The sequence below is a fragment of the Triturus cristatus genome, chromosome 7, assembly GCF_964204655.1.
Source record: "Triturus cristatus chromosome 7, aTriCri1.1, whole genome shotgun sequence".
Lineage (NCBI taxonomy): Eukaryota > Metazoa > Chordata > Amphibia > Caudata > Salamandridae > Triturus > Triturus cristatus.
The window spans coordinates 1,383,448,768-1,383,467,230 of record NC_140590.1 but is presented as its reverse complement, the minus strand read 5'-3'; the positions used below and the strand labels follow the sequence as shown (position 1 = coordinate 1,383,467,230).

Genomic DNA, 18,463 nt, shown 5'->3' with positions numbered 1-18,463 from the left:
AACCGCATTAACAGTAGGACATCTTTTCACTAATATAAACCTCTCTTATGCTCTGCTGACGGGCTTAATTGATGTTTTGTAAAATGAATTGGGGATAACAATGCAATGTCTACATTCAGGTCTATGTGAAGTTTTTTTAAATATATTCTTTCCTTCTCTTCCACCAAAGATCCAGACTCCTTCCTGAAGTCGGCTCGTCTGCAGCGCCTTCCCTCCTCGTCCTCTGAAATGGGCAGCCAAGACGTGTCACCGCTGAGAGAGACCACCAAAGACCCATTCTCTGGGGACTGCAGCTGCCGCCAGGATGGCCTGACTGTTATCATCACAGCCTGTTTGACCTTTGCAACAGGGGTCACAATTGCCCTGGTTATGCAGGTTTACTTTGGAGACCCACAGGTAGGGAGCAAATGCTTTTGGGCTGGTTGAAGGCTATCTTAAGGGCCGGTTGTCTATGTGAATGTGTTATGAAATTATAATACTCATATTGAACTGGGGCCAAATATAAAAAGCATCCTAAAGTTTCATAATTTCAGCCATTTTCTTTTTAGAAAATAAACTGATTTTTTTAAAGGCAAATCTACAATTTTATCTATGGCGCTCATCTCCTGTACAAGGTCACAAACTCTTTCTGGGGCATGGTGAAGTTGATGTTTTTAAGTGTTTTTTTCGCAACTGAATTAAGAAGTTAATTGCTTCACTTGTAACCATCTCACACTATCTTTACTGTCAGACTTACTGACACGGTGGGCTGTGCTGTAATGATGCAACTTTCTGTGTCCTTAATATTTCAGTGATTAAATATCAATATCCAGTGACCATAAATGTGAAGACTGACTTTAATATTAAAGAATCAATCTGGATCAATTGAAAGCCACTCCCAGGGCTCTTTGAGTGAAGTAATGAAATACAAATTAATAAGATTCTCACAACCATATGTGTTCAGGGTGCAGGAAGTCACTTGAGAGGTTATCAAGTCACGTATTTCAAGGGGACAACCGATTACCCCTGTCTGCAGAAACCTGTAGGCAAAGCACATACTCTGAGGTTGTGTACTCTGCTCGGTGCCCCTGCTTTTGAATGCCCTTGCTTGGCATGGCCTTCATCTTTTTTTGTGTCAAGTGCCTGCCCAGTCAAATCTGTTGAGTATGGCTGCCACTGTTTTAAGGGGCACTAGGTGCAGTGCATGATATTCAACCACACCCTTTACCTGAATGCAGGGTGGGGTAAATGAGTATGAGTGTGTTTGTATGTGTGCATGGATGTCCTCTCTGCCTTGGGCAGGTCTGGCGAGTTTTAGACGTCTATTTTATTTGTTTTTAGTTTTGTAACCCTCTATATAATAGTGAGTACCCAGGGAGATACCAGTAATCACGACCACATGGGAAGTGTGGCTCCATGATCCTTTAAACTCCTTCATTCCGAGTCCACAATCCTTGGTCTCTCCTAGGCAAGGCAGATGCTTTTAATGTGCTTGGGCTGAAATGTGCCCTCTTGGTCCAATAGGGTTTCTTTCCTCAGATTGAAACATAAGATTTCTGGGGCCCATCTGTGAGCAGACATGTGTGCTAATCCTGGTTCTGTCCATCAGTGTCATGGAAGTTCCTCGCACGGATACATTTTTGCACACACAAGTTGCACTTAGGTGCACAAAAGCATGATAAATCGAGCCTTCAGTAAATATCCGGTTCTTCATATCTACCTTTTTCATTAGTTAATTTGTTTGCATTTATACACTGAGTGGTGCTCTGTTGACCATCTCAGAACTCAGTCAGTGTGCATTAGGCACTTTCACATTCAATACTCTTGAAAGGGGAATAGATGGTTAAATAGCTAGCCTTGCTGGCACAGAATACTAGAGATTTCACAACAGGTTGTTGCCTCTAAAACAGGAATGACTGGATGGAGTCCGTTTGTCTCTATATTACACACACCTGTACACAACCCTTACCTATCTTTCTGTCTGCTTTTTTCAAGATCAAATGTTTTAAGTTGAATGCACTATTAGTCTTTTGTAGCCATTAATAAAACAGGTTCTGATAGCATGAAATTGCAGCATATGATAATTTCATCATTTACCATTTACATAAGATGGACATCAGCCCTACAAAGTTCTTGATTTCCTTTTTAATTAAAGTCTTACTTCATAGGAATACATGAGGAAAAACGTCATCCAATCCAATCCAATCCAATCCAAATTTCTTTATTTCGGCCAATTAGGCCATAAAAGATACAATCACACAATACATTAAAAAGAATCACAGAGAATAAAAGTAGTTAATAAAATCAGTAAAATCAATACACAAAGGATTGCGGGCATCTCAAACCAAGAAATTCATTAGACAGACCGGTTGTTAATTAGTTTGGACCTTATCTGCCACATAGCCATTAAAAATTTTGCAACTGCAAAGACTATGTGCGGACTAGTATTTGTTTTCAATATTCTATACACCTCGAGATGACTCCTAATGCCCAGGTTTCTGCATAGCGGAATTAACCAGTATCTTCTTGGTCTATTGTAAGCTGGGCAAAAGAAAACAATGTGGGTTTCTTCCTCATCATGAATACAACAGCCTGGACAAGTTCTGTCGTTATTTTTTGACCAATTGTGGGTGAAAATTTTAATAGGGAGAGTCCCTAGCCTCCATTGTATAAACAATTTTCTGGATAATATGGGGAAAATAATATCCATAAATCCCTCAAACTGATAAGAGTCCTTAAAAGTCAGAAATCGATCGGTCAAGGACCCTTTATTGGATGCAGAGACCATGGAGGCATAGCGTTGCTCCCTATATATACCCACAAAACGTTTGCGGGAAACCCCCAGACAGCCTTGCTCAGGCGACTCCCATAGTTCAGGGAGTCCCATCCGATGGAGTTCTTTCTTTATGAATGCTAACCAAGGGATTTTATCGCAAAAATTCAGATTCATGACATGTACAAGCTCTTGCCTATAATGTGAAAGCTCAGCAGTAGACCAGAGCCTATGCCAGAACCTTAATGGCATAAGTTCCAGGTCCTCTTTTATAGAGGGTAGGCCCATATCAAGTCTTAAAGGAAAAAGAGGTGTACCGCGGGGGAGGGCCAGGAGACGCCTTAGGAAATTATTTTCTACATTAATAATTCCTGTGCCCGCCTTGTGTCCCCAAAGTTCTCCACCATAGGATGCAGCAGCTTTAACTTGGGACTTGTACATTACCACTGCCGGGCTAATTGGTTTATAGGTGGAAGAATTTGCCACCTTCAGAATTCCCCCCGACATTTGTGCAAGTTTCAGGCGGCTTATTGCTACGTGAGGTTCCCATGATAGGTTCTCATGCAGCGTTACCCCTAAATACTGAAAGGTTTTTACTCTCTCCAGTGTTACTGAACTCAGGGAAGGGTTTGGTCTAGTTTTGGCTGTGGGATTAAATATCATAAACTTGGTCTTCCCTGTATTTATTTCCAAGCCATATTGGCTACAGAAAAGACCAAAGCCATCTAAAATCCGTTGGATCCCCATCGGAGATTTGGACAGCAGCAGGGTATCGTCCGCAAACATAATGGCCGGTACCCTCCTGCCGGCCAGGGACGGGGCATCATTGTCATGAACGTTGTCAAGATGTGCGATTACGTTGTTAACATAGAGGCAGAAGAGGGTCGGGGCAAGGACACAACCCTGTCTCACCCCTCTATGAACTGGGAATTTAGATGTCAGCTCACCCGTCCTTCCATACCTGACCTGTGCAAAGTTGTTTTGGTGGAGCCTAATGATGGCGTTTAATAGGTGGCGTGGGACTCCCAGCCCCGTTAGTGTCTCCCAAAGTTTCTTCCTGGGGACCAAGTCAAAAGCTGACCTCAGGTCCACGAACACCATGTACAGCCTTCCCCTCTCAATAATTACAGTTTTCCAATATAGGAGTACGAGGCGGAAGATCTGATCCATGGTGGACGTGTTTTTTCAGAAGCCAGCTTGTAAGGGGCTGAGAGTTTTATTTTCCTCCATCCACTCCATGAGATGGTTTAGGAGTAGACGGGAGTAAATTTTCTGGGGGACATCTATAAGACTTATTGGCCTGTAGTTGGCTGGGACTAGAGGAGAGCCCTTTTTAAAAATGGGCACTATCTCAGCCCCCAGCCAAGTACAAGGAATCTCCATCCCACCCAGAATGGCGTTAAAGAGTGTGAGAAGATAAGGACCCCATATATCTGGATAGGAGCGAAAAAGATCGCCGGGCAACCTGTCAAGTCCTGGGGCCTTCTCCCTCGACAGGGCTAGAATAACACTGACCACCTCGGAGAGAGTAAATTCAAAGGCTGGTGCAGTGGCAGGAGCGACAGTAAAGGCCCTGTCCCTTACGCCATCGATCTGAGGTGGTTCCTGGTATAGTTGGCCAAAATGGGCCTCCCAAGCGGAAGCTGCAATGTTTGGCTCTATTGCAGCTTTATGTTCTGGCATGCCAGTATTCACCAGGGACCAGAATTTCCTCAGATCTTTCGCTTCCAGTGCTGATGTTAAATCCTGCCATTTATTCCAGTCCCAGTCAGCTCGCGCCACTGCCATAGTTTTCTTGTAAATCCGTCTAAGCTCAGCAAGTTTGCACTTGTCCGATCCCATTTTAACACACTTCAGGAGTTCGGACTTGGCCTTTTTACAGGATGCATTGTACCAGTTTGGGGTACGGGTTATTTTTTTCCTTTGTGGTAACACTGGGTAAAAGACCTCGCCTAAAAGGGCCACCAGTTCTTCATGGATATGAGCTAATTTCTTATTGAATTCTGGGATTCTTGGCTGCGAGATTAGATTATCCGTTTCCATAAGCTTCGGGAGTGCTAGCCGAAAAATTTTGCTTATGGACTCGTCTGAGCTCGCCAGTTTCCCCCATTTGATCCTACGTCTATTGGAACTAATTAACAGGTTCCCAGGATCGTGTCTGGGCTCATCGGCGAGTGATCGAGCTGTACCTTTAGGGTGCACCATATACATTACAAGTGCATTATGATTACTATCCGATCTTACAATTATTCTAAAGTCCTGAATCTTGGGCCAGAGACTAATGTCTACCAAAATGTAGTCTAACCTGGATTCATTATTCCTCCTGTTAAAAGTCCATGCGGAGGGGGTATCTGAAATACTGCGGCCATTGCATGCCCTTAAGGAAAAGTTTAGCGTTAAGGAGAGTATTTGTACTACTAGGGGAGACCAGATTTTAACATATGGGGATTGGCAACACGGAACACCCCAGAGGTCATCTTCCACTGCAAGTGCTCCTTCCTTGAGGCCTTCTAAAGGCTCAAAGTGACAATTTAAGTTGCCTCCCAAGACTATCTTAAGGTCATTCGGGAGGCTAGCCAGAAAGCCAGTAAGATCGTCAAGTGTGGGAGATTCCATAGCCAGCTTGGTGGGTCGGGAGTATACGTTAATTATTGCTAGACTTAAAGCGTTGGGCCACCTGAGTATAACACACTGAATATCCTGGGAGTGAGTCGGTAGACTCTCCGCATTACACCCAATGTGACTAGCGACCCAGATCGCCAGTCCTCCAGAGGGCCTCCCTCTACCTGACCAGGTCGCATTAATTTCAAACACAGCATACCCCACTCTAGATAATGGTTCCCTAGCCCATGTCTCTTGGAAGAGACAGATATCGCTATTTGCTATCAAGGAGTCCCAGTCACTCGTGTCAAGTTTATTGACAATACCAGCAACATTCCAGGAAAGAACCTTTAGGGAGTCATCAAACGGATCTGAATCGCTTCCACCACTTTTGAGCGGAGCGACATCCGTTGATGGAGTCGTAGGACTGGGCAATGGTATTTCCAAAGTTGGTGGTTCCATCTGGTCTGCTACATGATGTGTTGAGATTTGCAATTTGAACTTATTACTAATACAGCCCGGTGGAGTTATAATTTTAGATAAATCAGTTACTTGACCAAGGGGGTTAATAGATGTCAAGTTCTCCCTTCGAGGGGCACCGTGTTCTTGAGTGGCGCTATCTATTTCGCATCCGGCCTGTCCCTGACCCTTGAAAAGTAAATCTATCTGTTCAAGGCAGCTGTATCTATTAGGGTGCCAAAAGTTACCAAGGTTGTTACTGGGTGCATTACGGTTGGGCCAGACTCTGCGGCCGTCAGCAGCAGGTCCGACCAGGGTCCAACCATAGTCATTGTTCAAAATTGGCTTATAAGTATTGGGATAAAAAAATGACAGGTGGACCACTTCAATAGATGTAGACCCTGTGTTCCCAGTCCAATTGCAAATATATGGCACAATTTTAGGATTCCTAAAGTTCACAATTATGCAGTCACCAACACATTTCTTGTCTGTGTAACCGATCCATGGGACTCTTCTTACCATAAGAATTTCTCCCTTAGTATTAGGTGGTAATGGCCTATGGGTATTTAACCAACTAGTAACCTTATTATGTAAAGAATCATAAGGTTCCACCACAGTTCCCTCAAACGTGGGTACTCCCTTCAGGACAACAGAATAGGCAGCAGCCTCGGGGGGCAGATTTACCGCTTTGCGCCTGTTTTGTTGGCTATCTTGCCTATCTATATGGTTCCTTGCGTCGTGTGTTAATTTTTCCTGATCGGAATCAGAGGCCGAACCAGATAGATTCGGCCTACAGGTAACTCCTGTGACAGGTTGGTGGTTACAGGATAGTACGGGAACAGATTGTAGCAAAGAAGCTGGCTGCGCATTGTCCGTTAGAATAACTGTTGGAGGTGCATTGGACAAGATGTTAGAATTAGATGGTAAGTTGGGTAAATTAGAAATCCCTGTGGGGTGTCCAACTACTGCGTGTGTACCTGCTCTTTGGTCTGAGGCTAAGCCTAACAATCCCTTACGCAGGTCTATTAGACAAATCTCTATGTTGGCCAAACGGTCTTCTAAAGGAGTGAGGAATTCACTCAGTAGGGTACGTAGGCCAGTATACATACTATCATCCATTCCGGCAACATTTTGTTGACTAGGTGGGTTTTTTGCCGTGGTGTGTTGTTGCGGGGATTCATGTTTACGGGATAAGACCGACCCTTTGCCAACTATGTCCAGTTTAGTTCCCCTAACCCTAGAGATGGCTTTTGGGGCTTTGGATTTTCCCCCCTTAGTTTTATGAGCCCTTTTATCCGTTTTCGGGATTGCTCCCTCCTTCTCCCCCTGTAAGAGCATGGTCTGGTCCTTGGTTTTACTTGTAGACAAATCAGTAACCGCTACCTCAGCAGTGGTGCAAGCTGCGGGGCCCTTACAGTTTGGAAGAGATAGTATACTGAGCTCTGCATGCTCGGAATTATCACAATCAATAGAGGAGGTAATGGAGCAGTTAGTATCAGACGGATCTGGGAGAACAGTTACCCCGGCAACCCCCCCTATCGGAAGTGTTATAGGGTTTAATGACTTGGCGGGAGTAGTAACATTTGCAATAGGTCCCAGGGAGGATCTCCTCACCCAATCTATTTCTTGGGAGATACGTCTTTCGAGAATGGAGATCTCATCCACAAGTAGAGACCCAGCTTTAGCAAAGTACGTGTCCAATGTACCTGTTGGTCTTCCCGTCGCCATGGCACTCTTGCTCCTGGTCTCTCTCGTAGTCATAATGTCTCCAACAGCACCTGGTATATAGTGGATTATGGACAGCCTGAGGTGTCTCTCGCCCTCCCTCGACCGTACTCGAACGGCCTCAAACGGCCCGCTCTTTGCCCGGTCTTCGCCCCGGCTCTCGACCCGCACGCGTCCCGCTAGCGCGCGAGAGCAGTAGTGTGATGATAAAGGAGAATGGGGCGGAGATAGAGGAGGAGTCGGGAAGAGGGCCAGGTGCAGCCAATGTGCAACGCGCACAGCTCCCTGGTCCTCGCAGTCCCGAGTGCGTGGATGGCAAATTGCAGAGTCTCCCCTGTGGCAGGTGGCAGGTGGCTTCAGGCAGCGTAATGTCCTTCAGGATACAGCGTCCGGTGAAAAAGATGTGCCCCAGAGATCAACAGCCAGGTAGCAGTCCTCGAGCGGCAAAAACGTCATCAGAATAGTGAATAGCGTCCACAGTGTGTTCCAGAATGGAAGAAAACCTGACTCGCTCCTCAAATTGCGTTTGAAAATGGTGCCTATGTAAATAACTATGAGTACTTCTTTTAACGTATGGCATGCTGCTTTCTCGGACAGTGAAAATGTATAAGTTCAGAGGAAATTCATTAGGAATCAAGGGCCACATGAACTAAAATTTCCGCTCACAATTTTCAAGTAGAGAATTTTAGCGATTCGCTATTAGGAAGTCACAAACAGCTATGCACAACAGTCTGTTTTACACTGTTTGCAGTTCCCAGTGGATCACAATTGACCCACCTCATTAATATTCATGAGGTAGGTCACAATTTACGACCCATTGGGAATTGCTAAAAACACAGGGATGGTGGGCTGCTGGTGAGAGCAGACCACCATGTCTGTGTTTGCTTTTAGATAAAGCAACTTTTTTTTTTAATGCAGCCCATTTTTCTGAAAGGAAAACAGTATCCATTTCAAAAAGGAAAATTAAAAGTTTTCTTTTCATTTTTTAAGAGTAAACAGTGGTCCGTGGAGCGACTGCCTGCTCTTAAAATACATTTTTGAATACATCTATAAAGGAGAAGGGGTCCCCTTCCTGTTTGCGAATGGGTTACCACCAAATGGAATTTGGTGGTAAAAAGCAAATGTTTTACAACTGCTTTTCGGTCACAAAACATTCTCACATACTGCTGCAAGTTGCTATAAGGAAGGGACGCCCTTAACACGCCCATTCCTAATACCGAATTGCTAATCTATTTTGCGATGCAGTAATAGGTTATGGAATCACAAAAAAGGGTTTGGTACATAGAAAAAGGCTTTTTACCAGTCACAATCTGACAGATTCTGCGAATCAGGCCATTTGCGACCGAGAAAAAGCTAAATACCTGTGGCCCCAAATGTTTTATTATCTTCCTTTGCTTATTCTTGTATCCGTTAACAAAAAAGCATAAAGTGTTTTTGTTCAGGAGAATTTGTTCCTAAAACAGTGAAGCCTGGAGTCATGCTTCCCTTTTTTTCAGTTTGGCAACCATACATACCTACTTATCTTGCAGATTTACTATCCACACCTTTATAAAAGAAGACCCTCTGTCAGAACCCATTTCAGAGGACTTTTACTTCTGATGTCCAGGGACCCGACCTACTATGGACCCTGCTAAACGGGCCAAGTACCCCCTTCTGCACTTGACTCTCAATGGTAGCTGTGGTTGAGCAATCAAGGCTCCTAGGGGAGGGGGTGTAGATGCATTCCTCTGAACACGACTCATAACTCAAAGTATAAAAAATAAATCAATGTCCAGCCAAATACCTGCTTTTATAAGTAAAATTGTATTTTATTTTTAACTCTACACGGGCATTGAAATGCATCAACACAATCGCCTAAAGTCGGGGTTCTAGTAGTTGTCTGGCGAATCCCTGTCCCACCCTCTTTTGTGTAACATGCTCAGTGTTATTCCCCATTCACTGGTGGCTGCATCATGGAATGCAAACTAATAGGCCGTACTCAAGAGTTCTCACTTCACAAGACAGATGGGTCTTTTAGGAACTTAATCAAAAGTGTCTATAGTGCTGCAGCACAGTTTACAGGGATTTCTCTCTGGGTCCAACTTGCCCAGATCTTATCTTAGCCACTCTTGCAGCACAGAAGAGTTCAGTGATGCAGTGGACGCCTTCAAACGTGCTCCCACAAGTCCTGCTCAGTTTGGAGATGTTGGGCTGCTCGTCACCCTCGTGACAGCACCTGGCAGCTCAGGCTCTCTCTCTCTGGAGAGGCCTGTTGGAGGTCTCAGATGTCAGAGTAGCTGCCTACTTGTGAAGAAGATTTAAGTTGACTCTGTTCAATGGGGATGGAAATCCTCCCTTTAGCTTCCGACTGGAGCCAGCGAGGATGCGACGGCGTCGCCTGCAGTCCTCCGTGGAGAGACTGGAGCAGTTCACTCGCAGCACAGGCCTAACCCGCAAATTGTAGCCTGAAGTCTTTCCTTCGGGCTGTGGCCCGAGTTGTTTGGGAATGTTAATACCGGTGACCCCTCTTAGCACAGTGATTGCCGGGCTCGTGATAAAGGCTCAGACTCTTTCAGCCGCAGCGCCCCGGCCAGGACAGTCACAAGTCTTGGTACTCCTGGAAATTATACTTTACCAGTTGCCCCTCTGGCATACGAGGTCATCTCAGTGCGGAGATACGCTTATAACAAGACTCGCACAGTGCTCAACAGACGGCTCACTCTACAGCAGCCCTCTCCTAGCATATGGGGGAGTCCTTGCACCTCACACAGGGAGTCCTCATGGTAGGGCTCCTTACTGGAGCTTTCTCCTTCCAACACTCTCCCCTTCGTCAGAGGGCACACTGGTCTTGGCAAGCAGGTGGGTCCAGACCCCTTCCTTGATATCTATCACTGAATCAAAGAGCAGTCTTTTCAGGTGTAAAGGGAGTCTCTTCCTTCCCTCCAGTGTGTCATCACTAAGCTCGTAGGAATGAAGCAATACACACATCTATCTGGGGGAATTCCTCTCCTCCTAATGTTTTCACCAGCCAGGCCTTGGCTTCCAAAAATGGAACCCAGGTCCTCCATACAATTTACCAGTGGCTATTGCAGGCTTACTCACTCAGTGTACATTCATAGCACACTTTCTGGTTCAGCACTAAAACATTTATGCTTTGTACCCTGACATGTACACATGCATCAAGCACCCACACTCAGTCTGTGCACACTGTTCAATACTGAAGCTTTCCTATATTCAAGCAGGGTTTGCATATTTTAAAACACATGCTCTGCCAAACACACAGTCACTATGTGTGCTTCACAACTCTTCACCCTTCATGTATTGTCCTTCACTCAAGCACTCATACACACATGCTGTCCCTGCACATGCACTGCACAGCATTACATCTCTCCTGTAATGTATTCCTCTCAGGCGTACCTAAACCCCGCGCATGTACTAACCACACATGCACTGCTCAGTACTGCATCTTTGTTGGTCTGTACCCTTCACAGACACACATACAACCAATTGAGATTCACCATCCCTGTGCAATGCATCACTCCACATCTACCTGATATAGGCAAAGGATGAGTTAAGTACACAGTAGAAGGAACTTTTAAAAAGGTGAGTGAGCCTGTAAGCCTCACTTCAGTGACATAAGGTAAAAGGGTCCTATTCACTACTACTGATCACTACACGGTATAGTGCCACCACCGGACTCATGCTGCTTTACTCCTGGTGAAGGTGGTAGCCTTCTACCACTATGAGGGTAGCTCTTTGGCCACACTTCAGGGCCCAACAAGACCGCAATTCATGAGACAGGCCTATGTCATGGCTCACTAAATGATCCATGTTTGTCTATGACAAAAAGAAATCAGCATTTGGGATCCATACAACAGTACAGTTTGGCACGCAGGGCAGGTGTACATGTATTTACTGCCTTGCAGAGTACTTTTCCATCCCAACACCTTCTCCAGGTTTTACATTTTACCATCTTTGGTGAGAATTATGGGCCTTTTTTCGAGTTGGTAGAACAGGACATCTTCCAAAAAGTTGCCGATATCCTGTCCGCCATTTTAAAGTGCCAATTACATCAGTACTCTCCTAATACGGAAATAGTAAAATAAATTCCGTAATATCTAAACAAAACATATCTTAAAATGAGATAAATTTCAAAGTTAAATATGTCAAAATGTATAGTCCTTAGAAAATACAACTGTGTTACAAAATTGTAAAGACCGAAAAGTGACTGTCACACTTAACAGAAATTCACAGCAATGTAATAACTTCATTCTGCACTTTGTGGGTGTACTCTGTTGTTTGCAGCTTGTCATTCCTCGATGAAGAACATTTTAAAAGCTGGACTAAAAGCCCGGTTAGTTGTATGAACACGGTCAGTGGCTTAAGCTCAGTAGCTCCTGTAATGGAATTAAATATTTCTTCAGTGGAAAAACATACAGGAGATTCCATGAAAGTGAATGGCAGGTGCATAAGCAATCTTGTGCTCCCGGCCGGTGCAGTTCAAGCAGTATTTTTCTAGAGGTCCAGCAATAAACTAAGTCATCATAATTTTTCTGGTATTGATTTGTGTTATTGACAAGTTTGGTTCCTGGCCAAGTGATCCTTTGGGCAGGAGATAAGCTCTTACTTTGGTCAACAGGAATTGGTTAATTTTCTTACATCTCCGTGAAAAATAAAACTTGGCATACACATTTCTTATCACCTTTTGTTATTTTTGGGCAGTGTCACACAGTACATATCTTGCCCTGTTAGCAAACTCAGTTGGTTTAAAGTCATGTATCTGAAGGCCAGTGTTGGTTTCACACCATCATTTCTCAAATACTGTAGTTTGTACTATTGTTTGGAATATCTTCTTGTCAAAGCTTTCCATGTTATGGCTGGCAGCGTAATCTTTTAATTGGTGGTTATAATAGGCTATAAACTGATTTGTTTCAAATGGCAAAACTTCTTTTGAAAAAATCTTTCATGACCTCTGAGGTGAATTTCACCCAAGGTCTGTAAAAGTATATTAAAGAAACCTTCTCAGTTGACCACCATGTCCATAAGTCCAGTCATCACTACTGTTTTAGTTCTCACAGAAAGTATGTTTCGGCCACTTTTATAATTGGTCCACCCACACCTAACTGCAAAATATATTTAAGAACTTTTTCAGTGAACATATTGTGGATCAACAATATCCAGGGCTATACTTATTGGTTTAGTAACCTCAAACAATCCGAAGGAGGTGTTTTTATGAATTATACTTTATTGCTGTCTCACACTGATCTCTGCCTGGTTGTCTTCCATACCTTTCTGTCAAGATTTGGTCCTAAGCAATCGGGTATCAATAACGGTCCTAATAAGATGTTCTTTGTATGCTAACTTAACCAGTTTGTTAGTACTAACTGATTCCCCTCTAACAAGAAGTTTAGCCAGAAAACTCCTTTCTCACTGAGTAAATGATCGGATAGCTTCTAATTCTCCGACCACCTGCCAGTTGCATACCCACATGCTGAATTTTCTTAGGCCCTTGCCTTTGTTCCTACTGATTCCCTACACCTTCCTAACCACACAAACACTCACCAGCCCCAGCTCATCTTTCTGGAGTGTTATCCAGTATCCTTGTCAACAATCCACAGCAAGTACTTTGATCTTTGGCACATTCTCTGCATTGAATTGATAATCTTGTGATTGTATAGCCCACCAACATATCCTACTTGGTGGTATGCTATGTAAACTCTTTCTCATAAAAATCGGAATCAACTGTGTAGATCCACCTTGATCTCATGTGCATACACTCCAATCATAACAACTACACATTTTGATGACTCTTACCCATCTCAAAACCCTTTAAAACCATATGGATAACGTTTTTCTTCCCTCCTTTGGACTGCAACAGCACAGCTCCCAGTCCAGAAGAACGTTCGTCAGTGGTTATGCTACATGTAAAAACATGATTTTTTTCCCCACTACTTTTATCTTTATTAATTTTTCCTAATCTCCTGAGCACATACTACACCCTACAACACACAAGAGGTTCAGCACTATATACTTTCGTGTAAACACAATGTGACAACAGCCGCTTGATAACAAAGCATATGACACAAAATGTCAAGATTTTTCTTCTTTATTTCTTATGGGTGAAGATTCCTTTGTGTTTCACATTTCATGTTCACATAGCCATAGCCAACGCGTTTCGTCTCCAGTGAGACTTCTTCAGGGCTATCAAAAGAATATACATGAAAAGTTCTTTTACATTTTCTTTTATAATAATAGTTCCAAATATGTCTAAAAAATATTTTTGTTTTATATAAAAACCAGAGCACCTACAACAGAAAAAGCCCACGCAGTAAACCCAGCAATGCTTCTCCTCTGCGTATGTTTTCAGTCATGTGTCAAAAATTGGGGTAGAAATACACTACATATAGTGGCAATAAATGATAGCTTCTATTGCCCAATCTTTGCCAAATCTTGTCTTGATTTTACATTTTCCTTTACATTGCATTTTGCAATATATAATCTTAAATTAAAGATTACAACACCATGATTACAAATACCATTCCTAAATGTGAAATCATATCACAGCACTCACTTCCACAAGCATTAACTCTGCAGACTTTCATATTGAAAATAATAGGATCTCAATTCTCCGGTTGTTTAGAATTGCAGACAAAAGCCCAGGTGTTCAGGCTCTCCCGTTACCAGTTTCCATAAACTAATAAGATTTTCTGCTCTGCTATATGCTCCTGGGACCGCAGAGAAGAAGAAGAGTTTTAAAATCAATAGTAGATATGGTGGCCATTTTTGCTGGGCAAGGGTACTTCTCAAATCCTGCTTCATCTCAACACGGTTTAATCCTGTTCTTAGGTGATATCAGGTACGGGCAGTGAAGATAGTGTTTTTTTAATGTGGTTCCATCTTTATCCTAAACTGAGTCCACCAATATATGCAATCCTTCATGTAAAGAGTGAATTCCAGAGACCACTGTTTGCAGACGATCACGCCTGGCAACACTTAAAAGTTATAAGAAATAAACTTGGAAATGAAAATGGCAGTGGTGAGAAACACTTCTTCCTTCCCTTTCCGACCATACTTCGGGTCCTTTAATTCCCTCTCATACACAATTCACATTCATTCAATTTTTCTCAGATTGTGTCATTCAGCATGACTTGCTGTAGAGCCACGAAAACTGCCTTTGTGTGCCCTTTAGAGAAAGGTTAGTATTGCACCACGTAAAGAGTGAAGCTGAACCATTGGTGAGGGCACCTGGATTGCCTGTCCCTGCAGGCTACTCTCTTATCGTTGTCGACCAGTGCACAAATGCAGTTCCACTTAGACTTGTCACAGCACGAGTTTGGGAGTGCTCTCATTGGCTGTTGTTGATTACATCCACTCAATGTCGACCTCATTTGGAGATCTAACTCAATGGTGTGAATTTATTGCTTGATTCTCCCCTTCACAGTTTCCAGCAATGCTGTTTGCTGTGCCTTTTGGATCTATTGCTTTTTTGCATTTCATTCCATGCATTTGAATTGTACTTAGACCCGACGTTTGTGATGCACAGCTTTGTCTCCTAATGTACTTCCACATTATTTTTGAGGTGTGGCAAACCTGCTTTATAACCTTTATGTTTACAACTAATAGGCTTCCCACACCCCAGTTGGTAAATCACATGGGATTTTCTCCACTCCTCCCATTTTCTTGCTCACTTGAGCCTTGTATCACAACTATAATTTAGCCCTTTTTCCTCAGATTTCTTTTTTTTTTTATCCTTCTGCTACCTTTGGACATGATATTGTGACATACATCTCGTCTGTCTTATTACAAGTGCATTATATTCTATGACACTTGCAGTAAGGCTGACGGGATATTTGTCACATTTGTGACAGAGTAACTCTCTGCCAAACTAAATCAGACATTCAGTTCCACCAAATTCCCCAGAACATTTATCTCAGTGTTTAACAACTCAGTTAGCAGTCTCTAAAGGAATGGCAAAAGTCACATTACAGTGAGACTGAACTATTTCACCAACTTCTACAACAGGTTGGAGGTGTACTAGTAGCGCTTGGTAGGGCACCTACACTGCTAGATGGTCTTTGGTTTATAGTTGTTTCCCAAGCACATACTGTGTACTGTACAAATGCCGAAATGACTATATACTATGTCTACCCAAGAAAACAAATGCTGCAATTACTCAGTGTTTTACCCCCTTCAGTCATACAAGGCATGTAGAGGATCACCTACATTTTCATTCAAAATGGTCCCATTATTGGATCAGTAGCATTAACATAACATATCATTCAGCTGTTCTTTATTAGTACATATCCTACGGTGTATATTAAGAATGCTAAATTTGTGTTAAATAAAATCAGTTGCAATACAAATCATGTATTTGCTGAAATACAAGGAAATGCCAATAAAAAATCTATGGTTTCATCAAACAATGTTTATTCTACTGAGAAGTGTCTGGTTCATTGCCTCTTCAGTGCCACTTTAGCTCTTGAACTTTGCACCCTGATGTATTCCTGTAGGTCTTCCACCAGGGGGCAGTAGTCTCTGACGTGGCCCGTTGCACAGCTCTGGGAATTGAAGTGTTGAACAAGCAGGGATCGTCTGTGGATGCAGCCATCGCTTCTGTCTTATGCTCTGGGATCCTGAACCCTCACACATCTGGCATCGGAGGGTGAGTAAGGCCCAGCATCAGCATTAGTTCACACTCTGTTTCTCTGCTACTATGCGTTGGTGGGTTATAATAATTGCAATAGTTTCCTAGAAAAGTGTAAATAATCAATTTTCAATCCTTGTAAGGAACTGGAGGGAGGTGTATTCCCCATGGATCGTCAGCATAAAATTAGATGTGAAGTGGTTCTTATTCATTTATATCCCACCATCCTCCTGGCTATCTTCACTAGTTCCAGATGATACTACTGCCTTCATGATCCCTTTGTCATTCCACTGAGATTAGAATAACTCCTGTGTTGTATAATTCACACATCCGTCTTTGAAAAGTGCAGTTGTCATCAGTAGTATAGTTTTTGGTCAGTCTTCCCTTTCCTTAGTTTAGTTGTAACTACTATACGATATTATTTAGCAGTGGTCATTGTGTTAAGGAAGGGTAAGAGAGTATTGGGAGACTGCGGTGGGCACAATACACATTGTGATGGAAAGGAATATACCCTCCTCTCCAGCAGAGTCTATATTAGGGATATTTGTTAGACTACAGGCTAAAAAAGTTGCCACACAATTCACTGGTTTGGCTTTAGTTTACCAAAACTGCAAATTACTCGAAATTGGAAAAATCTAGAACGCTAACCTTTCTTTGATCTGTGACAGAATAAAGTGAAGCAACTTTGGACAGCTGTGAGCAATGTGACCGGGCATCTGCCCCAGAGCGCGGAGTGGAGCGCAGCGGCGCAACTGTTTGTCCCTCCCTGCTGCCTTAAACTGGGCCCTCTGAGCAGCAGTAGGCGTGGAGGATAGAGATCACAGGTACTTGTCGTGCTGAACCTTTAATCGTATCCTCATCAGCACAAGAAGACCCGGATCCAGCACCGTCCACGGAAGCGGCCAGCAGGTTCATGTGAGTTGTCAGCGTCTTTCATGTGCTGGGGGAGTATGAAAGTTTCTCCGTGGAACGGAAAAGTCGCACAGAGCAGAGTGTGAGGAAGAAATTCCGCTCTAAAGCATTGGCAAGCAATTGCTTTTGATATTGTCATATGGGGTGCCGCTCGCAGCAGATCTCCCTGTGCTTCTCTGGATTGATTTGCCGGGCTCACCTAGCGGGACTGCAAGGGCCAGCAGTCACAGCTTCACAACCAGCTGCTGCCTCTTCCCGGTGATTGGATTCCGCCTGCCTACCTACTTAACTGCTCGCAGCAGATCTCCCTGTGCTTCTCTGGATTGCTTTGCCGGGCTCACCTAGCGGGACTGCGAGGACCAGCAGTCACAGCTTCACAACCAGCTGCTGCCTCTTCCCGGTGATTGGATTCCGCCTGCCTACCTACTTAACTGCTTGCGGCCCCCGCTTCGCGGGAGCCGCTCGCAGCAGATCTCCCTGTGCTTCTCTGGATTGCTTTGCCAGGCTCACCTAGCGGGACTGCGAGGACCAGCAGTCACAGCTTCACAACCAGCTGCTGCCTCTTCCCGGTGATTGGATTCCGCCTGCTAATACATAAGCACACCTTCCACGCGCATCGCGGAACGCGCGCGGGCGTGTGCCGGGCGAAGCCCGGGCCAAGGGCGGGCCCGTCTGAGCCCGTTTGAGGACGGGACGGGGCCTCCCTCTTATCTCCATTGGACATTATTCCGCGAGTCAAGCTATCATTATTACTTTGGATATATTGTGTCAACTCGAAAGGGTTCTGGTAGGCTACCTTGTTTGTTTTTGTTCTTATCACTTTTTACCACTCGGTGGTAATGGCCGCTTCAGGTCTGGGGAAGGGGCGGAAGTCTCTTAATGGGGCCGGAGTGGTTGGAACTTTGGACAACTTTATTACCAGGGCCACGTCCGTTTTACAGAGGGAAATTGAGCTGACTGAAAAAAGGCTTTCCATCGACCAAGAGTTCGTTAAACGGTCCTCATTGGGCACAATTGCCTTGGCAAAGTCACCTGTACATGTAGATAACAGCCAGCCTAATCTAGTTCTAGACCCCATTCCTGCCGACCATGGAGGTGCAGGAAACCAACCTTCAGCTGTTGATTGCAATGTGCACAGTCTAACTGAGCGTGGTGACTTTTCTGGCATTGATTCCCCTACACTCGTGCATAATGTCGGAACAACAAGATCTGGTTTGCCAATTCGTGTATGTTTGATCCCGGATACGAACGAGGAAGCCAATGGCCAGCCGACAGATCAGGTTGTCAGACGTAAGCGGGGAGGTACAGTCTTGACCAATAAGAAAACAAAAATTCAAAAACGGGCAAATGTCGGGAACTTTGACCCTATGGCTAAATCAGATATCCAGCAT

General features: G+C 44.0%; 1 protein-coding gene across 1 annotated transcript in view; it reads left to right on the top strand.

The window, feature by feature from the left end:
* GGT7 (gamma-glutamyltransferase 7) overlaps positions 1 to 18,463 on the top strand; it is a 278,286-nt gene that overhangs the window by 110,160 nt on the left and 149,663 nt on the right. The window contains exons 2-3 of the mRNA XM_085619105.1: positions 170 to 396; positions 16,027 to 16,178. Of these exons, the coding sequence (XP_085475231.1) occupies positions 170 to 396; positions 16,027 to 16,178 (379 nt within the window). The remainder of the gene's footprint in view (positions 1 to 169; positions 397 to 16,026; positions 16,179 to 18,463) is intronic.